Genomic DNA, 26,173 nt, shown 5'->3' with positions numbered 1-26,173 from the left:
AGAGGCTTCTCCCACTTTAAGTTTTGCCTCTAACCTTTCATATATTTTCCCAAGTAACCATATTATTGTAGCAGGAAATACAGATTCTGCCATTGTCCTGCACAAAAAGATCCCAGCTGACTATAATGAATGCATCTTCTGCATCAAGAATAACAAGCAATAATGGCATCTCCTTATACTCTGCTTCCCTCTGGATCATCATTCTATTAATGTTGTCACCCACCACAAAACCACGCTGATCTATATCTATCAGTGTTGGCAATGCATTCACCATTGTGTTAGCTAGTTTTGCCATAAACACGTCATAATCATTGATTAAAATAGAAATTGGTCTATATGAAGTTGGGTCTAAGGGGTATTTGCCCTCTTTGGGTAATTTAGCAACAATAGCTTTCTTCTAAGATGCTGGAGCTGTCCATCCTTTTAAAATATTGTCGAACAAAACCTTCTAGACCTTAATCGTTTTCTGACTTTCAACCTTCCAGGTACTACTCCAGCATCATCCTATAAACTGATTCCTGTTTTGACATGAATTGCTAATTGTTCGTTGTAATACTGGCAGCTTTTAATGCTTACTGGCTTCTAGATTTAGTTTATCATGATTAATGTCAGTGTGATATGGAGTACAGAAATTTGATAACATAGGTTCATAAGTTCATAGATTAGTCCAAGCTAACTGCCCTTGCGAGCCATTTTTTAAGCCTAGCCAATTATCCCTTGTGAGACTCAAACCCCACACCTTGTGTTTGTAAGGCAAACACCTTAACCATTAGGCCACCCTCAGAAATCTTAATGTACTTGACACAGTCTGAACAGAAATATCTAACTATGGTTGGCTTATATACATAAAAAGCCTTTAGACAGGGCAGGGTTATAACATTTGACAAGTATTTTGTTGACTTTAATGTTTAATTAAGATTTTGTTGACTTAATTATAGCTATTTATAGAGTTTCAGAGGCCAGAGTCAAGAATCATGCAGGACTGTCTCTTCCTTTTTAAATGAATAGAAGAAATTTATTTAATTATTTCTTTATGTATTGAAATTTGATTACCAGGAAAGTCTGACTGGGTAGGAACCCATTTTCAGCGGAGGCCCAGGGAAAAAAACTCCAAAGTATTAAAAAGCATTTTAAGAATAATAATTTTACAGTATTTAAAGATAATACAAAAAACAAATATAGTTTAAATAATTATGCCAAATTAGACATAATATGAAAACATTCGTTAAGACTAGATACAAGTTATATGACAATGATTTAACAATTAGAGAAATTTTAGCCTGTTTATATCATAACACAAACAGGAACTGCAATACCAAGTAAGAGGTAAGCAGGATTATGGTATATTTAGAGAGAAAGCCAGGGGAGAGAAATTGATAGAAGTAAGGATGTAAGTGAAGAAGGGAGAATAAGCAGATGCAAAGTATTATTACGTATTTGTCCACATTATGGGATATAGTTTATTCTGGTGTTATAACAGTGCCAGTTGTCTCCCTTTTGTTTGTGGTATCATGGAAACATTATTGACTTGGATTAGATAATTTAATTTACATTGCTGTATGTGTCTATTTTTCTGATTCTCCAGTCCTTTTATTTATACAGTTTTTTTCATAGAATTTCTGAAATACCTCTATATAATTGTGATTTTGTGACACAGTCTCCCTAACTTTGGCAACAGCCCCTTCTATTGTCTGTTGCCTTATAGTTTTTGTGCTATGAATTTGTTATAGAATACTTGCTTAACAGCACCTTTCTAAACCTCATGCATTTTATCCAAATACAACCTTATTTGCTGTTAACACTCCGCAATTATGCCTCTTGCTGTTCTGCAAGGTTCTCCTTCTTCTGTAACACTTTAACCCTTGACAGTTCCTCCAAATAATTCCCACTACTTTATTCCCTTATCTCTTTCTCTTTTACTTCTACTATATTTTATATTATCCTCTCCTTAACTATCCCTTTGAAGAAATTTTTATCATCCCTAATAATAAATTTCCACTATCCATTCCTTAAATTCTTCTTTTTTAACAAATGAGTAGGAAAGCAGCAGTATCTAACTTTACTTCATTATCCTGCTTAGTCTTTACCAGTGCATGGTCTGAACAGTTTAGTGGATATGTTTCAAAATGTTCAGTTAAATACCCATGCTCCTGTGAAATATTATTTCTCTCCAGTCTAGCCCAGTTATTGTACCTTGGGGAATAATATGTACATTCTGCCAGAGTTCCTGCTAGTACATTCACTTATTTCTTTCACAATATTCTGATATATTTCGTCAAAAAGTACCCTCTTTCTGGGCCCCCCAATACATCCTCACTATTGTAAATCAGAGTCCCGCCCCACTCATAAATTGTATTCTTTGCTAATTATTTCTTCCAAAATTCTCTTAAACTACATAATAATAGTTTTATGTGGAATATAAGTACATCATTGTAACAGTGTTTGCAGTGAATAATCATTTTTCACAAACATTCTGGTGCCCCCAGTTTTTAATATTTTCCCTTCTGCCTCAGTTGTGTCAGAAGCAGTTCTTCCTGTTGGAATGATTACCGTTTTACTAATAGAGGCATTGGCTTCTTTCATATGGCTAGATTTAGAGTGCTGACACAATATGCCCTTTCCATTAACAACGCCTGTTGTGAAATACCAGTCTAGCTGTATATGTGTGCTTTCATAAAATTAATGCAGTCTGTTCCTTCCAGTTTCCCCGATATAGCAGAAAATCTCAAGTTGTCTCTGGCTGCTATGTTTTCTATCTTTATTATTTTTTTAAAGCAGTTCTTCAGGAGCCTACATATTCAACCAGCCTTTCCTTCATTTCAGCTGCAGATTTCTGCAGTTTTATCATCTCATAAGAATAACTACTTAAAAGTTTTTCTATTCTTTCCTTATTTTATTCCTTATATATTCCTCCAGTGTTAAACTTATTTTAAACACCTTTTAATACATTTGATTTATTTTTTTCTCTCCAAATTACTGGAAGCCATCTCTTCTGCTAAAGCTGAAACCTGAACTGCTCTTTGTTAAACACCTGCAAGGCTCTTTCCCACCATTTTTAATTCTCTTTTCTAGTTAAATTTCTCTTACTTTATCCAGATTTCTTCTTTTGTTGACATCCAGACAGTATAGTGACTAGCCTGTAACTATGTAACTAAGTTTTACCCAAATTGTTAGCTTTTACTGGGGTTTTACACGTCTTTTCTTTTCCATGCTAGCTGAGGTCTAATCAACCTGATTTTCAGAGTGCAACCATATTGGAATATTTTTTTCTTTTATTTCCATTTCAGCAGTTTGCATTCCAGGTATTTCCTCTGAATGTCTGGTTAAAATATCTTCTATTTCCAGCAACTTTCTGCTACCCATGCCATGTATTCCAAAAGAGAGCCAGTTATCCTGAAAACTGCAGAGTGCATTTGGTCATTTTTTTCTCTTTGGAGTAACTGAGGAAGTTTATTCTTCAACTGCAATTACCATCTACTTTTCCCACTTCTGCTCCATACAGCTTTCTGTCTCCTTCTTATTTTTCACAGTTGCTGTCTTTCTTTTCTTTGTAAACTTATGGATGTCATAGACATTTCAACTACCGATTTCTGTTAAACGTTTACGTAGTTTGCAGGCTTTTGCTGCTTTTAAATGTTCTCAGCTCAGAGCTCCAATTTTTGTTGCTCACAGTACCAACACCATCTTATAATCTCATACAACATTTTTAGGCTAAATCTTATTTTAACATTTAAAGATAAACACGGTTTATTTTATCTAGGAGATAAGAATGTAAGATTCAGCTTGAGATTAGTCCAGATGGTATTTAAACTAGTAATATCATTTCTGGGTATATCATACATCTCACAGTTTTTTAGCTGATGCAAAGTACTTTGAAACATAATTACATTTATCATCTTTATGACTCAGAGTAGTTTAGTTTGGCTTATTAGAATTATTTAGCCATTTTTAAATGTCAATGAAAGATTTCTGAGTGATCTCCTGTAATTTTGTTATGGATGGGGCAGAGTAGAAAAAGGTTGAATCATCTGCATATTGTACGAGAGTGGCAAGTGTTGTAGCAATATGAAGTTTACTTTTGAAAATATTAAATAGAAGGGGACCGTGTATTGACCCTTGGGGTACACCAGCAAAGATTGCTGAAAGGTTTTGTTGCCATTTAGTTGCCTGCTGACAAATGCATAAATAATTGTGAAACCAGGAGTGGGAGGGGTAAGTGAGAGCTAGTATTGCAAGTTCAGAGAGGAACTTTTGGTAGGACACTGTGTCAGATGCTTTGGAATGGTCAAGGAAAAGTGAAGAAACAAGGTTACCCTCATTTCTGTTTTGGTTTACTATGTTGATGGAGTTAAGGAGAGCAGTACAAGTACTGTGGCTGGGCCTAAAACCATGCTGGATGTTGGACAGGAGGTAATGTTTGGTTATATGTTTCATAAGCTAAGAGTGAATACATTTCTTGAGGATTTTAGAGAAGAATAATAGGATATCAACAGATCTATAGTTTGTTAACTCTGTTGAAGTGTTTTTTTGTGAAAGGGTAAAATAATGTTTTTTTTTCAGATGGTGGGACACTGTTTTCAGTTAACGACCAGTTGATTAGAATGAGACAGTGAAGGGTAATGCTTCTGCACCTGTTTTGAGTAATTCAGTGGGAAAGTTATCGGCAACTGAGGTTGTTGCTTTTTATTTGGCTAGTAATTTTTTTATGGTTGATGTTGAGATGGGCTGAAAACTAAAATTAAGTGTGTTGCTTTCGAGAACAGATGGAAGGTGGAGGGTGGAAGTGAGGTAGTCACTGATTAATGATAGTTCAACATTCATTTTATCCAGTCAGTTCTAAGTGGCAATGGACTGTTTATTGTTTGAAGTAGATGGGCAGGGTGTAGTGGTATTGCCGGGATGTCATACTTTATTTAGAGAGGACCAAAAAAGCTTGAGGTTGTTTTGGTGTTTTTTTGGAGATTACTGTAGTGTGTTTTCTTGTCAGATTTAACAAGGATCTTTATATGGTTTCTGAGATATCTAAAATTTTGATAGGCACATTGTGTTTTATTCTTATACCATTCTTTCTGTGCTTTAGCACTTTGCAGCATACACTATTTGGTGTCTTTTGTTAGCCATGGCACTGTGTTAGATTGCACCCTTCTTGTCCTAACTGGTGCTAAATCATTTAGTATTTTTAGGAAGGTGTAATTGAAATGAGTAACTGCTTCATCTAGGGCATTACTTTTAAAACATTCCAGCTGTAGTGGGACAGGGCTGTAATAAATGTGTCTTTGTCAAATTTAGTTAAATTGAATACTTGTTTATAGAGTATTTGTTTGGGTGAGTCATGTTGTTGTCTGATTACACAGTATGGGAGGTGGTCACTTGTAGTTTCCAGTAGGCAATCCAAAGATTTTACATTATGGGGGTTGTTTGCCAATATTCAGTCCATTATGGACTGCCTGTTAGTGCTTTTGTTAATTCTAGTGGTGTAGCTTAATAGTTGTGTGAATCCATATAGGTGAATAGACTCCTCGGGATTGCTGCTGTTTATGGATTGCCAGTCTATAATTTGGTCACCTAAGATGAAGGCTTCTTGGGGGATGTTGTTAGAGATCCAGTTCAGGATATTTTCAACTGTGGTAATGTTGCTGCCTGGTGGGGTGTATACTGCTGAGATACATATAGATTTCTTTTGGTTGTTTTTGAGGTGTGACATCAGAAGTTATGCATTATTAAATGTTGGGATATTTAGATGAGCTGGAGTTATTTCTAAGTTGTTTTTATAAATAATAGTGATACCATCTGCTCTTTTAAAATTTCTGTCCATTCTGAGAATGTTAAAGACTGGGGGAATAATTTTGTCAGTCATTTCTTGTTTTAGCCAGGTTTCAGTGATGATTAGAATATCTGGGGAGTAAAAATCTAAAACGGAATGCAAAAGAAACAAACTATGAAAAACTTAATCCACAAGTGTAAAGCAAAACTGAAACTCGAAACTTCACATTAAAAACAAAATTGCATTTATTTGAAGCGCTTTTCATCCAGTAGTATCACTCGGACTTCTCCAGATAAATGCTCCTATACAAACTTCCCTATTAGATACCCCTCCTTATTCTGTCATGTGACCATAACAAGATTCTTTTTAAAGAGCACTCTTATGAAAGCAATAAAAAATAAGAAACAATAAAATACAATAAGAATGTATTCTATACCAAATATTTATAAACATACCTAATTACTTTAAAACATTCATACAATGCCGGTATTGTACCTCTTAAGTTTTTTTAATTTTAACAGACAATGTATACAGCACATATCATTGAGACCAGGGAAGGTGTATGCATTCAATCGCACTTGCCATAACAGTTCCAACTGTTCCAAAATTACTGTTATGGGTCCTCCCCTCAAGTCGAATTGAACTTGGTCTATCACTCGAAATTTAAGTGTGGTTAGGAGTTATATTTACATGTTTAGCTAATGCATTCTCTACTTTATTCCTACTGATTCGTTTTTTTAATTTACATTCTGTTTTTCCGATATAGAACGAGGGGCACTATTGGCATTTTGCAAGGTATACTACCATTTTAGAGTTACAATTATATTTATTATTGAACGAATTTACGAACACTTATACAGTATCAGTAGGAAGAAAGTAGAGAATGCACTAGCTAAACATGTAAATATAACTCCTAACCACACTTTTAAATTTTGAGTGATAGACCAAGTTCGATTCGACCCGTGGGGAGGACCCATAACAGTAATTTTGGAACAGTTGGAACTGTTATGGCAAGTGCTGTTGAATGCATGCACCTACCCTGGTCTCAATTATATGTGCTCTATACTCTGTCTGTTAAAATTAAAAAACCTTAACAGGTAGAATACAGGCATTGTATGAATGTTTTAAAGTAATTAGGTATGTTTATAAATATTTGGTATAGAATACATTTTTATTTTATTGCTTATTATTTTTTACTGCTTTCATAAGAGTGCTCTTTAAAAAGAATCTTGTTATGGTCACATGACAGAATAGGGAGGGGTATTTAAAAGGGAAGTTTGTATATGAGTATTTATCTGAAGAAGTTTGAGTGATACTACTGGAGTAAATATCTAGACATGCATGGATATCATCAATTTTGTTGCAGATGCTTCTGAGGTTATTGTTGAAAATAATGAGGTTGGTTTCATTTGCTGATGGGAAAACTGTGTTGTGAACTTTGGAAAGTAATGAGTTGGCAAAAGTGGGTATTTGATGTGTGAGACTGGGGTTAGCGTGAATATCTCCACTAAGTTTCGGGATGGAGGTAGGGTAAGTAGAGGTATGGAGCCATTTGTATTTGTATCTGACTTTCAGTACTTCTGATAAAGTGCTAGTCTTAACTTTAATATATCTATAAGAGAACAGATCTGAGTATGTATATTGGTACAGAGAAGGAGAGATAGACAGGGAGAGAGAGTATTTTTTGATATGTAATGTATGTGTGCTTGTAATGGAGTTGGGATATGATGTAGGAATACTATGGTAGCTAGTGAAGTGACCTAGTATTGTGAGTGTATAAAGCAGTAACAATTGACTTACTGTCATTGTCAGTTGAGATGCTGAGAGTTTAGATGGTGGGTAGAAGAAGGTGGAGGTTTGGTAAGATGATGGCCTTGTGCTATGTTAATAAAAGGAGTGCTATGATAAATGGAGAGAAAGATGTGTGGAAAAGAGTGGGGAGATGTTTCCAGGGTAGTATATAGATAGTTAAGGTAGTGGAGAGTGGTTAGGTTGTGTGCAGAAAGCTATATGGTATGCGTTTGTGGTAGGGAAGGTGAAGAAGTGAATAGTGTATAGATGAGGGAGGAGACTAAAACTGTATATTGTTGAGAAGGATAGTACATAGTAGTAGCTATAAGTAGTTATATGAGTTTTAAAAGTGGAAATACTGACTTAATTGCATAATGATATATCATGGTCATTAATTATAGTTTGGAATGGAGGTAAAACATTATCAAAGTCAAATAATTTGTTCAAATTTTGAAAAGCTATAATTAGGACAACTAACAACTTATGGACTTTGTGATTAGTTAGATTTTTTTCTCTCAAATGGGTGAAGCAAACCCAGTCCATTGGTGTTTAGGGGTAAAGCCCTGACCACAGCCTGAGTTTCCAGAGTTCATATAGTTGCTTTTGCATCTAATGGCGCTAGCTGAGAGGATGGACATGCCTACCTCAGATGGAAGGTCTATGCTGATATGGGTAGAATGCTCAATCCCTAATGGAGGCCAGGGTCAGAGTGATTGCTTGGGTGGGTGCAGGTTGGCTGAAGAGGTGTGGCTGACTTAGAGCCCAGGGCTGTCATTTTCATAGGGTCATGCTTCATTGCCCAGATAATCTAATGATGTAATGTTGGTGCACTAGGGGTAGGGCCAAAGAAACTTGTGATACATTTAGATGATAATACTGCAGGCATCTGCTCTGCACTACTACCAGGGACCCTGCTTTCTCTTTTCCTTTCCCACTCTGCTGGGTGGTCCCATCTGGTAAAAAGTACCAGACCATAGATGCTGTCCAGTTCTCTTTCCCTTCCTTACCAGCAGCTTCCAAATCAGGTGGTAGTATGGAGGCTGGGCTTGAAACATAGGAGGTATGCTTTGCAGCTGATGATCAAGCTGAAGTACCAGAATCCCCATAAAAAGCAAAACAAAACAATTTAAGCTCCTTTTAAACTTTTTTTGCCCTACGTTTGATCAGTAGGGGACCCATTCCTTTTATTTGAATGTAGTTTGTAAGAATTGATAAAGTTTGACAGATCTAGTCACTAAATAAATAATTTAAAAAATGCAAACCCCTGCTAATTTCTATTTCTATTTCTTGTGAGTAATCAAAGCAAACTTAGGAAACCATATTAACTTAATTAAATTTGCATGAATTATCAAATATTGCTTTAGAGCTATTTTTATATGTATAAAAAGGGGCTAGCAGAATTAATAAAAAAGAGGATATGTCAGAAATGCATTTATTTTAATTAATACTTTTTTGGGAAGGTACCAAAAGAATCATTGCTGTATAGAGCTGTAACTACTGTGTGGTAAAGGGTGGCTGCAATGGGCAAAATCTATTAAGGCATAATCAGCAGTTGCGAATAGGGTGAAGGTATAATGCTATCATTCATTTAAAAAGCCATGGGTGATAATGTGTCTTGTTATATGAATACTGACACTGCATTCTGCATTCAGGCAAGTACTTACTGTTAGCTCAGCAAGTTGTATGCTAAACTTTTTTTTTATCCTCATCAATGGAACTAAGGAAAACTTTTGTGTGTGTGTGTGTGTGTGTGTGTGTGTGTGTGTGTGTGTGTGTGTGTGTGTGTGTGTGTTGTCAACTTTGAGTTGAGGAGGGTCCAGTCAGGTGCACTTTTGAGTTTACCAGATGACCCAGCCATGGCTAGTAAGATCTTGATTAACTGCATTCTAGCATTTTGAGAGATTGTTTGTATAATAATGTATATTGTTTTGTATAAGTTTTATGCCTAAACACTTTATTTAAATCTCATGGACACCTTTAACCCTGAAAGATGTAGGTGGCTTAATGTAAAACAGTTAGCAAAAAAAAATAAATAAACGGGAAATAAAAATAGATTTGTTCAAATTGTATTTATGCTTATTGGGGTTAGACAGTTATTTAATAGCTTGCAAAACTTTAGGTATGTCATAAGCAGAAGAATGAAAGTAAATGCTTATATCATCTATAAAGGCCATAAACAGAATACTGGTTTCATGTATTTTTAGAAAATAAATATATACTATAGAAAGAATGTACATATGAGAGGGTAAATTATTAGGCTAATGTAAAAAGATGAGATGAAGGGACATCCGTCACAAGTACTGCTTTTGATATTTAATGGCTTAGAAATTACCTTTGTAAGGCAGAAGGATTTAAATGTAATTTCTGAAATATTTTTTTGAAACATGGAGGAACTCCAAATGTATTTAGTATTTAAAAGGAGAATATTACTTCATTGAAAGTTTTGGCAACATCTATTGTCAGATTAAAATAGATCCTTTATAGTAGTTCATAAGCAGCAAAGGGAAGACCATCAGACAAGTTTGGCCAGTTATTTGTCTAGATTTTATAATGCCATGCTGGAAGGGAGATACTGAATTGAGTGTTACCTGTTTATATGATTTGTTAAAACCATGGCAAAATGGCATACCAATTTTAAATCTAGATTAATTAGGGCAGTATGTTTATGGTTAGATGGTTCTAAATAATTTCAATTTAATATAGGAAGTACAATTATTTTGAATGATTTAAATAAAGATCAATCATTCTCTGTCATTGAATAAAGTTAAATAACTAAAATCTCACAAGTTTGATTCAAAATTGCTTATAAACGTACCCTGAAATATGCTCACCTATCCTGAGGCTTTATTTTTCTGTACTAATATAATGACTTATTTAACTTATTGTACACTACAAGGTATCATTAACTTATTTCTACAAGATAGGGGTAACTCTGGGAATTTAAGTAAATCAAGCTAGGCATCTTCTTCTATTCCAGAACTTGACTTGATAAATGTTCACAAAACTTTAGATAGATACTCCTAAATACTCTTATAGTATATTCAGTAGAATTAGCATATTATTATCAAATTTCCTGGAAAAAAACTTATTGTAACATTTTTGAATTTGCATTGATCTAGCTAACAGTTTATGTGGATTTTACTCCCACTCTGAATAGTATGCCTTTAATTTGGATTCTAACCATTAGAGATGAGAATCTAAACTGAAGTTTATTCTGTCTTTAAAAAGTTCCTTTATTTGGTGATTGATCTTTTCTTCTTAGTTTGCTATTACCAAACCTTCCTGCAACTTAATTTTGTTTGTTAATTCTTGCCCATTTTGAAGCTATGTTTTAAATACAGTGTTAATTTTCTAATAAAATACATCTCAATTCTGCTTTAAATGAGGCCTAAAGAATATCTAGTTTAATCTTGAAAATCACTTAGTTTTGTAAGAAAGACATCAAACTTCTAATTAATTTATGCAAACAGTTATGACATATCTAAAATGCTCAATTAATTCTCCAATTCTATCCAGTTTAAACATTCTCTGAGAGCTATCATTTCATATTAGATAAACATCTGGGTTGTCCAAGGAAAAACCTTGTATGTTATTAACAGTAGGTGAAAGGTAACTAGAAATAAAAAAGAATTCAACCTAGGAACTAAATTTCTGTAGAGAAAAATCATGAAACTTCCTGATATAACAATATAAAAGGAACTAACAGATTATAGAGATTTGTAATATCTAAGATTGCTTTAAAAACACTTTTGTTGGAAGTACTACATTTTATTAAGCTATCCATTTTAGAATTAATCACAGTGCTGCAATCACACCCAAACTAAAATAAATGTATTTAAATTTAGTAAGGAAATTAAATAAACAAACAATTAATTCCACTTGCCCTTGACACGGGACATTGATGTTTAAACTGGAACCAGTTTATCTATTTTACTATCCCTAAAAGAAAAAAAAAAATAAGGTACCTACTTTAATAATGGAAGATATTTTAATAAAATGGGCACTACATTTTTTTTAAATTACAGGTGCTATAGTGAATTTAGTTCACCTATTTAATTGCATTCTGTTGATTTGCTAATATGTGTTCCCTGGCTCAAAGCAATTTTAGTGTTTGGTTTACAGAATAAATGAGGGAATATTTTTTTTTTTTTTTGTAAAATCTGAATCACATTTAGGTTCAGTGTAAAGTTTAGAGCCATACTCTTATTTAAGAAATCAAATCATTGTTATAAAAGAAATTTAGTCTTGGATTGTGAACTGAAGCGGCACATAAACATTTCATCAAAAAAAAGAAAATCCATAATCTTATCCCAAAAACTCTTCACAGAGATAAGTCAGGTTTAATTCCAAATCTCTAATTTGGGCTAAATTTCTTCAGATGGAAATGTCTAACAGGTAAGTTATTTCTAATAAAACAAGTATGCTTCTATATAATTAAGCTTGCATATAACAGGTAAAAAAATGTATGCTAGCACTTATCAAAGTTCACAGTGACCTAGTACGTCAGATCCACTCCGACTACTGTAATTATTATATAGTATTATTTTGAAAGAAAAACATAACACCAATGTTTAAAATACCCAATTATAAGTCATATATCTCTGATGTCAGCCATTGTAAATATACTAAGTAAATTAAAATAATGCATCAAAGAAATTTAATACATTGTTTTTCAGAGCAAGTATGGACATACGCTGACAATGAAAATTAAATCTTTAGCAACTGCATACAAAAGACAGCATTTAACAAAACAACCTATCTATATAAACATTTTATAGCTCTTGCTTGGCATAATTTTCTTAGCTTCATTTAAAGTTAACACACATATTCTTTCAAATTAGTAGAATGTTATATGATTTGAAGTCAAATAAATACAATAACACGCATGACTAAGTTTACATTAATATATAATGATAAATGAGGTTTCTATACTCACTTGCCTTATAAATGTAAAAGAGGAAAACAATTATCCAAGCTTGTTTACAAAATAAATACAATATTTAAATTATTCAACTAACTGAAATGTAAAACAGAACCAAAGATACCTAGTTTTACTACGACAAAAAATAATCACAAACTCGAATCCAACTATGTAACTGCTCAAAATATCGAGTAGCACAGAATCCACTGGTAAGGTGAAATAAATAGTAAATGCTGTGGTAAAACTAGAACTTTTATTTAAAAAACAATAAAATTAAATGGTTGAGCGCTTTCATCTAATAAAACTTAGATTTCATCAGAACACTTTCCTTGTGAATCCATTCATTTATATACAACATTCAAACTAATTAATAGACCAATCACATAACAGCTCATGAAACAAGTTTAGAAAATATATAAAAATAAAAGTCAACAATATCCATTTCAAAATATTAGTAAGCATTAGTAAACTTAGATCCAAGAAGGAATTTTCATTATTTCATATTTCTTTAGTACATATGTAAATTGGCATACAAATATATATGCACACTTGTAACTTTATATATTTATATATTTATATAAATTTGTCTAGACATTATGTTATCTACTTGTTTATATATTTACAACCTCACGACCAAAAATCAAATTTTGTTCAATAAAATAGGTTTAATCGTAATATATTCATTAATGCCTGGTGGTAATGTAGCATTCAATAATATCTGCCATCTAACTTCTTTTTCTCCCAAAATGTACTTAATATTTCCACCTCTTTGTGAAACCTTCACCAATTCAAGTATGGCAAACTTAAAAGTACTACAGTTGGTACTATCCCTTACATGTCTGAATAGGGCATTATTTTCATCCCTTTTCCTTATTGCATACAGGTGCTCATATATTCTGTTTTTCAACTTTCTCCCTGTTTGTCCAACATAAAAACTAGGACAGGTTGTACATAGGGCCAAGTATATGATGTTTCTGGTATCACAATTACCATGACAAAAATGCAAGACATTCTTACTTTTATTGCCCAACTGTACCATTTGGTCCTCCATAATAGCCTTACATTGATTACAATGACCACACTTTCGTGTGCCCATCAATTGTCCTTTTAAACTCCTGGCATTATGTTCAAATTTGCTTTTAAGGTTATGACCCACACTATTAACGAATGTGGGTTCATTACCAACTAAAGCAAGTATTGCATCGTCACCTTTTAAAATATTCCAATTTCTCTTGATAATATTTTTTATGTCCTCGGTGTAGTTGCTAAATGGTAGAATACATGCCATATGGAAGTCTCTATTATTTCCCTGACTTATACTTGTATTTACATTGTCAGAACCAACTCCTAATAAAGGTTTAAATTTGGTTCCCCACATTTTACTAACATATTCTATAGCATCCTTGATGATGTAAGCAGGATATCCCCTCTGTGCAAACATGTTCCCTATTGTAGTCAACTCTTTCACCATCTCCATATAGTCTGAAGTCATTCTAGCAGCACGAATACACTGACCCTTAACTATATTATTTTTCAACCTTACAGGGTGACAACTGTTGTATTGCAAATATGTGTTACTAAATGTCTCTTTCCTGTATATATTAGATTTAAAACCTTGGTCACTATAGATGTGAAAGATCTTTTTACATGCATCCCTAGGGAAGAAGGTATGGATAGGTTTATTAAAAGTATAGTCAGATGTACTCAATATACCTGGGATAAAATTAAGTTAATAGAGGAATTTATGAGTATGGTATTGGACTATAACTATATATATTATGAGGGGGAATATTTCAGACAACACAAGGGGGTTGCTATGGGCACAGCTTGTGCCCCTATATATGCCAATATGGTCCTATTAGATTGGGAGCATGAAGTGATTTTTAACAGTCAGTATATGCAATATATTAAAAGTTGTGTACGGTTCTTGGATGATGTATTTATGGTATGGGAGGGGTATAATTCCAATATTTCGCAATTTATTGAATATATCAACACTTCTACCACTTATTTGAGTTTTACACATAAATACAGCAAGGAAAGAATTTCATATTTGGATACTTATATTACGCTGACACCTACTGGTTTTAAATCTAATATATACAGGAAAGAGACATTTAGTAACACATATTTGCAATACAACAGTTGTCACCCTGTAAGGTTGAAAAATAATATAGTTAAGGGTCAGTGTATTTGTGCTGCTAGAATGACTTCAGACTATATGGAGATGGTGAAAGAGTTGACTACAATAGGGAACATGTTTGCACAGAGGGGATATCCTGCTTACGTCATCAAGGATGCTATAGAATATGTTAGTAAAATGTGGGGGACCAAATTTAAACCTTTATTAGGAGTTGGTTCCGACAATGTAAATACAAGTATAAGTCAGGGAAATAATAGAGACTTCCATATGGCATGTATTCTACCATTTAGCAACTACACCGAGGACATAAAAAATATTATCAAGAGAAATTGGAATATTTTAAAAGGTGACGATGCAATACTTGCTTTAGTTGGTAATGAACCCACATTCGTTAATAGTGTGGGTCATAACCTTAAAAGCAAATTTGAACATAATGCCAGGAGTTTAAAAGGACAATTGATGGGCACATGAAAGTGTGGTCATTGTAATCAATGTAAGGCTATTATGGAGGACCAAATGGTACAGTTGGGCAATAAAAGTAAGAATGTCTTGCATTTTTGTCATGGTAATTGTGATACCAGAAACATCATATACTTGGCCCTATGTACAACCTGTCCTAGTTTTTATGTGGGACAAACAGGGAGAAAGTTGAAAAACAGAATATACGAGCACCTGTATGCAATAAGGAAAAGGGATGAAAATAATGCCCTATTCAGACATGTAAGGGATAGTACCAACTGTAGTACTTTTAAGTTTGCCATACTTGAATTGGTGAAGGTTTTACAAAGAGGTGGAAATATTAAGTACATTTTGGGAGAAAAAGAAGTTAGATGGCAGATATTATTGAATGCTACATTACCACCAGGCATTAATGAATATATTACGATTAAACCTATTTTATTGAACAAAATTTGATTTTTGGTCGTGAGGTTGTAAATATATAAACAAGTAGATATAATGTCTAGATAAATTTATATAAATATATAAATATATAAAGTTACAAGTGTGCATATATATTTGTATGCCAATTTACATATGTACTAAAGAAATATGAAATAATGAAAATTCCTTCTTGGATCTAAGTTTACTAATGCTTACTAATATTTTGAAATGGATATTGTTGACTTTTATTTTTATATATTTTCTAAACTTGTTTCATGAGCTGTTATGTGATTGGTCTATTAATTAGTTTGAATGTTGTATATAAATGAATGGATTCAGGATGAAATCTAAGTTTTATTAGATGCAACCATTTAATTTTATTGTTTTTTAAATAAAAGTTCTAGTTTTACCACAGCATTTACTATTTATTTCACCTTACCAGTGGATTCTGTGCTACTCGATATTTTGAGCAGTTACATACCTAGTTTTACTATTAAAACATGTAATCATGTCAGTTAATTGGAGATGATAATAATCAATCTCTTTACTGAAGCATATGTGTGAGGTAAATGATATATTGTGACTGCAATGCCATTTTAAGTTGTTTACAATGTATTAAGTTGCTGCAAGTTCTAGAAATAATGGAGCAGCAAGCAGAAGTAGCTCCCACACAGCGACTGCTATATTGTGTTGTGCAGAGTCAAAAAAAGTTTAAAAAATAAAATAACAATAATAAATTTCACTATTGCACCTTCAAAAGCCTACAACTGTATCTTGCCAGATTTTTAAAACAACAGTGAGAGCTATGAGGAAGAACCTAGTAAAAATTGAAATTCCATACTTTTTGTCAAAGATTCTACCAATCTGTTAACTTTAGTACTGATTCTGTATACTGAAAATTGCCTTTCTAAGCGACAGCAAACAAAGCATTCTGTCATGTTTTCTCAAGATAAGGTAATTTTAATTTACTGTACCAAGATACTACATCAGTCCGACTGGAATTTATTTGTTAAAAGCTGACTCCAGTTAATTTATAACAAGCAATTTATTTAGTTTATAAGCAGAAAGTTATTGGACCTTTTCCACCTGTCCTAATATGTGGAACTTGGTCAACCCTGGAAATCCCACTTGGAAGCATATATCATTTTAATTTTAACAAGGTAACAGTAGAAAGGAGATAACTTGTGTGGTTAAATCAGTATTCTTGTGAGGGTTCTGATAAGAATCAAAGTTTATGTCCATTCAGAATGAAATCTTTCTTCATCTTTGCAGCTTTAAGAATCTTACAACATCTTGGACATTTTTAGCAACTATACAGATGTGTGTTGGAGAGCTGGTTAATAATTTCACAAGTGTATACTAAGCTAACCACCACTGGGGCCTCTGTAAGCCTAGTTAAGAATCCCAATTGTATCCAACATGTTTTGTGCCTTAGAGGTAAGGCATATGTAAAAGCTTTACAGGCTGATTCTGTCCATTAGAAACATTGGTGCTCGACCTGAGGTGTATTTCTGATTTCCTGTCTACTGGTCTCGGTTTCTCTTGAAAAGTGTTAGGGAACAGTGACAACAATAGAATGACCATTTTTGTTGGAATAACAAGAAAAACATAACTTGTCTTACAGCTCCTGTTAGTAACATATTTTTTGGGAAAACACAAGTAAAATATCATTTTTTTTAGATTTCAGCCTTTGAGTCTATTTTTTTTCTTAGATGAACAGGTATCAGAATGCTGATATTACAGTTTTGACTAAAAAATGTATTTTACATTGTCACTAAATTATTTTTGTTTTCTGAGATATGAGATTCTGAGACAAGTAGTTTTGGTTTCTGAAATATCAGATTGTGAAACATTCACTCTTTTTACTATATCTGTTAGAGTACAGTAAATTAAAGACAATTACAATGCCATTTTTCCTGTGGAATCTTGCAGCTATGCTAAGGCTTCCTTTAACTCATTAACAGAATGGCATATTTCAGATTTAGTATTGGTAATCAATATTTACATTCCTTGATTTTAATTAAACTTTGTGCTTTTAGTATAGAAATCTTTTTTTCTGGTAGAAATAGTCTATATAGTTTAGTTTTACAAGTCTGGGTCTCCATTTGTTTTCGTATTGTAATTTTGGGTATTGAAAGGTGCTACCCTGTGTTATACAATGATCTTATTTACTAAGTAGAAATAAAACAAACTGATAGAAACCATTAATAATCGATATGTTGAGTTGAGATTAATTATTGTATCAATACATTTAGTGATTATAATCGTTCAAATAGCCCCACTAATGGAAGTTTCCAGAAAGCTGACTATAGAAGCCGCTCACTCTATAGCAGCCTTCCTGAAAGCAAGCAAAATGTTGAATTTATTCTTAGCACAGGTGCAAAGTGTAGTATTAAGTATGGAAATACTTTTAAAAGCAAGGAAGTTGAAAGGAACAAAAAGGGAAGCTATGCATACATTAACATGTTTAAGGCAAAACATTTGGTCAAAAGCTTCTGAGGTTTGAATTTAAAATAAGTACAAAAACCTGTCACTGTATTTAAAGAAGTAAATTGTCCTGATAGAGTGTGTCATTTGGCTTGTGAAAATGTATGAATGGTAAAATGAACTCACAGTGTCAATGTAGAGAGAGCATTGAAACGTGTAGAGTAACGCAACTGCCGAGACATCTCAGGTACTGTACAGTGTCACGTCAGTAATATCCTTTATGACTATGCCAATTTATTTGCAGGGTTAAAAAGCTTACCAAGAGAATATCATACATAAATAAATCATGATGCTTTGTTGGTGATAAATGATTCAAGAAAAGTGCCAGAAGTAGAAATGAGCAGGAATTGAAATGAATGGAAAGCTTTTTAGAACAAGCAAATGAGTAGTCACATGGTTACTGTTGCAAGGCAAAGTCAGATTTGTTTTGTATTGATCTTCAAGATGAGAATACAATTATTAAAAGAGAGCATTATCCATTGATTACAGTTGAAAACAATGTCTCAGCAATACTAAATGCTCTTTTCAGTACTAGCAGCAATTTTGGCAGAAAAAAATAGATGAAGAAACTTACACATTATAGCATTTAGCACACCATTGGTAACTACAGATTACTTATAGTGCAATCTGGCATTTCAGCATAACCAAAAACATTCTAGTGAGCTGTTTTACAGATAATTGAAGGTTTGGAAGGTATAAACATAATATATTTCAGTGTGGGGTCAGACAGAAGAAGAGCACAAACATACATGATATTGTTGCTAAATAGATTAAGACAGCATTATTTTAAGCTGAATAAAAGCAAATGTTATAAATGTTGCAAATCTGAAAATCATAGGCCATATTCTAATATCTGAGGGACTGAAACCTGATAGAGAAAATGCCAGAGTAAGTAAACAAATGCCAATGCAAGCATTATAGAGGTTTCTAGGAGTGACGCAGTATCTTGTAAAGTTTTTACCTAATATGTCTGAGATAATTGTGCCCCCAAGAATGTGGTTAGAAAAAAAATACATCATAGAAATAAGAGTTATAAACAGGAAATGCATTTTGAGTAAATTAGTTAAAGATGAACCAACATTATAATGTTGTGTGAGTAAGCTAGTTGTGTTGTAAGTGGTGCCAGTTTGAACAGTATAGGAGATATGGTCCTACAAGAGAAAAAGATAAGTTGTCTGTGGGTCAAAGGTATTTACGTATGTACAAAAGAGATATTTTTAGATAGGAAATGAACTTTCAACAGATGACTATAGATTTGAAACATTCTATGCAAAGTTTATGCACAAGGTCTTTGTAACAGGCACCTCTGTGATTTTTATTTTTTAGAAAATTACAGAGAATGTTAATCTTCAGAAGCATAATCAGAATGTGAGCTGTGGACCACACAAGGAACTCCAGAGAGCACATATGTTGAGTACTTTCTATTTCCCAGAGATGTGTGAATATTGCTAGAAGAACTAGAGATTCTTTAGGCAATACCACAGTTAACAATAATAGAAAAACAGATTTCCAGCAAAAGTAATGACACTAACTTAAAAATTCAGAGACTGAAAGAAGTTACAGTGAGAGATGAATAGAAAAAATCAGTGAGATTTCATTAACACCTACACTAAGTGCACACCATTCTGCTTGAACAGACAACACAAGCATAACTCACACCTTCTTCCTCCTAATTTTAGTTTTCTTACTGATTTTCTTGCAGCCTTAAATACTGATGGGGATTCATAAAGGTTACCACAAGGTATAGAGTACATGTATACTTATTGTAATCTTTGAGTGACTTGGAAGCACAAAATATGGTAGGGGTGTTCTTGAATGCAGATCATGTACAAGTAGTGGAGGAGTTAAAGAATCTGGCCCTCGGTCTTATTTTTCTCTCACTTCAAAGGCTTCATCTTTAAAACTGACTAAATAATAGATCACAATCAACTGAGAAGGCTAATGCTTGACAGGATGCATGACTCAAATCTGGGAATAGTAAAGTGCAAATAAAGAGAATGAGACTTATTGTATTGGTAAGGAATGCTAACTCAAATAGAGCATATAGTGCAGGATTGTGTGCAGTATGTAATGCCTATCACGCTAACAGTCCAGAGGAAGAGATGTTAATTCATGTACTCCATTGCTGCTCAGGGAGCAAAGAATACCTAAATCTGTGTAGCAGAGTGGGTATGGACTTGTTCTGCCTTACTTGTTTGTGCAGCCACTGTACTATATAGTATAATAACCCTTGTCCTGTGGCACCATTTATGGTGGTTGTGCTGCTTCAAAGATTTCTGCTACTACTATGCCACCAGATGAAATGTTTGCTGAATTAATGAAATCATGTACGTTTCTCTTATACAGCTTCCGGAAACGTTTGAGGATATTGCCATCACTTTTTCTAAGGCCGAGTGGAGACTGTTAAATGACAGGGAGAAGAACTTGTACAAGGAAGTCATGGAGGACAATTATGATACCATGACTTCATTAGGTAAGTTAATTGCAGACTTTGGCAGCAGCTGCGTTGTAGTCTAAACCTTAACTGTGCATTACTCCCAGACAGGAGGTTCGCGTGTATATTCTGTTGTCTTAATAAGAATCACATGCAAATAGTTTTCATATACAGGAATAAGAATTACAAACAGCATAAGTTAAAGTAGAGCCATATGTGTATCCTCAGAAATGTTGCTTTGCCTTCCATTTCTTCCTCAAACACACTTTCAGGTAATGTTATGTCTTACTTGCCTGTTAATTAGCAGTGCTGGTGACCTGAGTTTAGATGTGAGATTTTGTAATTGTTTGGAACCTGCTGTCATAAAAATGTGTTTTGGTTTCTATAACTATTCTTTCTGACCACTAAAAATAAATATTTTGCTCTATTTTATACCCATTTTTTTGCCTGCCTGCCAACCATTTGATGTCAGTCTTCTGTCTTTAGACTCCTTTTTGAAGAAATAATATTTAATGACTAGTCAGTCAAAAAAATTAAACATTTCTGCATTGTCAGTGTGAAATCCTGACATATTTGTGAATTTACTGCAGTGATGGTGAACCTTTTTGAGTTTGGCATGTCAAAAATTCGGAAAATGCCAAACTTGACTCTGCTTGCTTGTCACCCCCAACAAAAAAATAAATAAATAAATTAAATAAACACATAAATAAATAAATAAAAATAAATAAAACAGCATGGCTCTCAATACATCAGAGATCAATCTCAACAGAATCAGGGACAGATCTAGAAATAAGAGACATTGACAGTTTTAATCTGCTAGTAGTATTAATTTAAGACACTGGTAGAAAAAATTGTGAACTAATATACATTTTCTGAAGTAAAATGAGTCTATAAATCTAATTATTGTCATTTATTAATTGTAAAACATTGCCAGTTTTAGGAGGGATTAACAGGAACAGTTGAGAGTAAGGTAAAACAGCACACTCCGAGAAATGCAGACTACTTGCTCTTTGCTGAAGTGTAACTACAAAGAGAAAACAATGTCGTCTTTGCCCTTTGCAGACTCTATCAAGAAAGTATACCAAAATAGTCTTTGAGGTTAATAACTTCCTTACCTCTGCAGCAGTGTTGTTGAACTGGCTCCTGGCACAAAATAATTCAATGCACTTCACACAAGCAACAAATGCAAAAGCAGTTTCTTTGGCAACTCAGGTGTTTGTGAATGCTGGTGTGCCACCCAAAATGTTGTGGCATGTCACCTTGGACACACGTCATAGGTTCACCATCACTGATTTAATGCAATAAAATACACAAAATTAAACATTCGTACATCATCAATGTGAAATACTGATAAATTTATAAATTCAGTCCAATAAAATGCAGTAAATCTGAAAAGGATATACGATCTTGATCAAATTACTATTGAAACTTGGTCTGTACAATTCTCATATATTTTTTTGTACAGCAGTGTTTAATTTAATCTTGAACCCTTTTATACTCCAGATGCAGGTATATTAATCCACATCCAATACTTTTACATATCGTTTATTATATTAGTCCACAGCTAACCTTTTTTTTTTACATTTTTAAATGAATGCTTCTATTAGAGTTCAGTCCTGTGTAATTACCACATTAAGGAGAAGAAACATTCTTACTCACCATAACCTTTAGTCACTTACCCTACAACATTATTGATACATAATCTTTATATCTTTGACAATGCATATGATGTTTCCTACCAGCATTTCTTTAGACTTTCTATCAGCATACAGACACTCACTAAATGCCCAGCTGTTGCCTTGAAACAACTTATTGTGGAAAATTCACACTTTAGTCTCCTCTGCTGGTCCCATCAAAGTACATGAAATCAGCCATTCCAAAAACTTTTTTCCAAGTAATTTTATCCCTATTAAGCAGGATGAAGAGGCTCACACTATCTAAATATATAAAGCAAACAAAAATCTTAAGGTACTAGAGTAACAGCACACCCTCCAGCTTACATAACAGTCCTAGGCTCACCATGCCAAGGAGAAATTCTAACAACTACAAATATTCATCCAGACATAATCAAATTAAATTAGTCTGTCATGGCCATCATTGTAACCAACCACTGATTTCATGACCAGTGTATTTCATGCATATGCTTTATTTAAGAGTTTGCTATGTCGACATATCAGTATAATCAATAGGAAACATGAAAGTGAAGTCAATTCTACTTACTGGAAGACTGATTATTGCATCAGATATTATGTACCATGCAGTTGTTCTTCATCTTTGTGAAATATAAAATAAAATAGCATGACTGGCATCTAATGAATTTCCATTCCTTAATCCAAGCAAACAGTCTTGTACTCTCTCTCTCTCTATCTCTCTCTCTCTCTCTCTATATATATATATATATATATATATATATACAGATCCTTATCAGATGATCGAAGTTCCAAAATTTCGAAAATCATATGGTCGGGGCCATATGATCGAGTTTTCAAAAAATTGAACATTAAAAAACAAATGAAAACAACAAGTTTCTTTTTTTACATTTTTACAGGGGCATGCCCCCCAGAACCCCTTGCAAATTAAACAGATTAACTGCAAGATCGCACTACAGTGAGGAGAAGATTTGCCACTCTGCACTGTACTCTGCTCTCCATTCAAAAGGTTTGAAGTTTCAAAACTTCGATCATATGGTCCTGACCATATGAATTTCAAAGTTTTGAAACTTCAGTCATCTGCTATACACACACACGTCAGTACTCATATGTCAACCAAAGTGCATAGGACTTTAGGTACAAAACCAAGCAAATGATCATGGGGACCATAAGACTCTTAGCCATATATACCTGTAAGTATCTCACATTTTCAAGCACTTCATAGTGCTCACTTCCCAAATCAAACAGGGCCATGCAGGATAAACTTGGTGTAAATTTGTGTCTGCCCATTCAGTCAACAAGGTTGGCATAATGGTTAAGGTGTTTACCTTGCAAACACAAGGTGCAGGGTTTGATACTCATGTGGGGTAATTGGCTAGGTTTAAAATGGCCCACGACTGCATTTAGCCTAGTACTTATCTATGAATCCGTTTCTATGAACCTAAGGGTAATGCGTACCCAGCATGATCCCAGAAAAGGGCCACTCCCCCAAGCTAGTTAAACAAGCAGTTAAAAACTGAGGATGTATGCAATATCTATGGATCTGGCCTAGATAGTTACATATGAAACTTTAATTCATGTACATCTGTCTCTGTATCATCCTTTCATAGAATCATTTGTTAAAACTAATCCAGAATTATCTTAGCACAAAATGAATAATAACATCAAAGTCCCAACTGTAAGTGTAACTCAGAAAGAAGATGACAAACTGACCCCATCATAAGACTATTATCAACAGTTTTCTCACGTCAGATTTTAATTAACAAACCTAGTTAATTTTAAACTAAGCCAGACCAAGCCAAGTATCAAAAAGTGAATTATATAGGATCTCACTATAACATTTCTCAAACTACTGGTATATGCAATTATAAACATAATCATATTCAAACACAGTCAAGTGCATTTGCAAAATCACCCACACAACTCCCTATTCTGACATGTCCATATTAACTGCTACTGATGCAGATTCACATTGAGTGGATGAAGGCAGTTTTGGTGAACATAAAAAAATACAACAAAATTCTCACCAAAACTACCTTCAGTAAACATTCCTACAAAAGATTTTTTGAAGGGGAAAAGTTCCTCTGCGCTCCCATCCCCTAAAGTATATATTACCAACTCTGAGGTATCACAGCTGTGAAGAGAGAGAGGCAAACTTCATTGTCGATTAATTTAATTCTGGCAAATCATTTTATGTTCATAGAAAATACCTTCAGGGACCTGACATGTTCCGAAGTTATGTTGTACTTCTCCATGATAACCAACATGTAATACCCAGCAAATCATATGAGTGTTAGATTACTTTATAATGTAACTTCAGATTGGCCACATGAGATGCAACTTTCAAAAAATGCTGAACAGGTTTGTCAAACTATCATATGAACAAAAGTATAACAGTATCAATAACTATACAAATATTTTGATTATAAATTATGTAATTATATAATACATATTATACAGAACAAACACAGAACTTCATAACAACTGTAGCATACACAGAACACCCTCATAGTTTTTCCATTATAAATATTTCCATGTAGAACATGTAAACCCTGATCACAACAGTATTTTCCTATTTTAAAAATACACATAAACATAAATCTTTTTCATTTTGGTTTCCCTCATAGCTCTACAATCTTACATATTTCAGTGTAGAAACTGCAGTGATCTAGGTTGTATTTTCCTAATTAAACAAAGTTTATTAAGAAACAGATATTAACATTACTTGTTATACCTAGCTCAATTACAAGTCAACTCCATTTGGACATTATCATGGCATTATCATATACATCATAATTATTCCAGCCTTAGATACCGCACTATAGAAAGTACAAACCATTGATGCAAAATGCATTTTCCTATAATCAGGCAGATCTTAAATCTATATTGATCCTTTAGTAACAACAATAAAGCTGGCAAACTTTAGAAAGATGTGACATTGTGCTTTTTAGCACTTAATTCCTCCAACTGTGGACATCTATTGAATGTTCCTTTTTATTTCTATAAAAGAACAGATTTACAACAATGATTATACCTAAACTAAGGACAGTAAACAGACTCTATGCAGACACCATCAATACTGTTATCATGTATGTCTTGAATCACAGATATAAACAAACCGTCAGTGTTTATTATATAAATACTATGAACACATGACCCCCTTGAAACAGCATTCATAGCAATCAGGCAAGCATATGTTTCTGCAGGTTTTAATTGGAAGTAATAAACCAGTTTCTATATGTTTCTGCAGGTTTTAATTGGAAGTAATAAACCAGTTTCTATATGTTTCTGCAGGTTTTAATTGGAAGTAATAAACCAGTTTCTATATGTTTCTGCAGGTTTTAATTGGAAGTAATAAACCAGTTTCTATATGTTTCTGCAGGTTTTAATTGGAAGTAATAAACCAGTTTCTATATGTTTCTGCAGGTTTTAATTGGAAGTAATAAACCAGTTTCTATATGTTTCTGCAGGTTTTAATTGGAAGTAATAAACCAGTTTCTATAGTCACTCAACAGTACTGAATACATAAACTGTGACAGCCTAAATGACCAATCTTAACAGTAATAAGTACACACCCTACAGTCATGTAGATAAGTACACACCATACCCCTCAGCCTCTTAGAGCAAGAAATCTGGACAAAGCCATAAGTAATAAGTGAGCCAAAGGCCAAGAAATAGGGACATTTTTTAAATATTGCTTACAGACTTAGAAAGTTGATAGAATCAGGTTTTGCATTATCATGAATTTTCTGAACAGTATGAAGTCTGAAACTGAAATGTCTGTCATTATTTTCTAACTTCAGTCTTTAATGATTTGCCACTAATTTTCCAGAAAACCACAATTTTATGAAAAATGGACCAAAAACATGAGGCAAAACTCTGGACATTCTGCAAAAATCTGTACAGTTGAAAGGTATAGTATACACATGCGGGTCAATTCATACCAGCCAAGGAATATGTAAAGACTTTCTCTTTCTGATTTTGATCGGTCTGCTTGTTCCAGTTGTCATCAGTTTTCAATGAGTTCAAATAGTAACCAGGTTTAAAATGACTTAAATGTTCCACACCCTCTGTGTCTAGGGATGACAACTGTGATAGCCCT

At 33.5% G+C, this 26,173-nt stretch overlaps 1 protein-coding gene across 1 annotated transcript in view; it reads left to right on the top strand.

Annotated features, from left to right (window-relative positions):
• Positions 1 to 26,173, top strand: part of LOC122809253 (zinc finger protein 420-like) — a 227,286-nt gene that overhangs the window by 111,069 nt on the left and 90,044 nt on the right. The window contains exon 2 of the mRNA XM_044080580.1: positions 20,335 to 20,461. Coding sequence (XP_043936515.1) covers positions 20,335 to 20,461 — 127 coding nt within the window. The remainder of the gene's footprint in view (positions 1 to 20,334; positions 20,462 to 26,173) is intronic.

The sequence above is a fragment of the Protopterus annectens genome, chromosome 8.part0 (assembly GCF_019279795.1).
Source record: "Protopterus annectens isolate FY-2018-M chromosome 8.part0, PAN1.0, whole genome shotgun sequence".
NCBI classification, from domain to species: domain Eukaryota; kingdom Metazoa; phylum Chordata; order Ceratodontiformes; family Protopteridae; genus Protopterus; species Protopterus annectens.
Note: the sequence above shows the minus strand (reverse complement) of the source record. Positions and strands in the feature narration are given on the sequence as shown.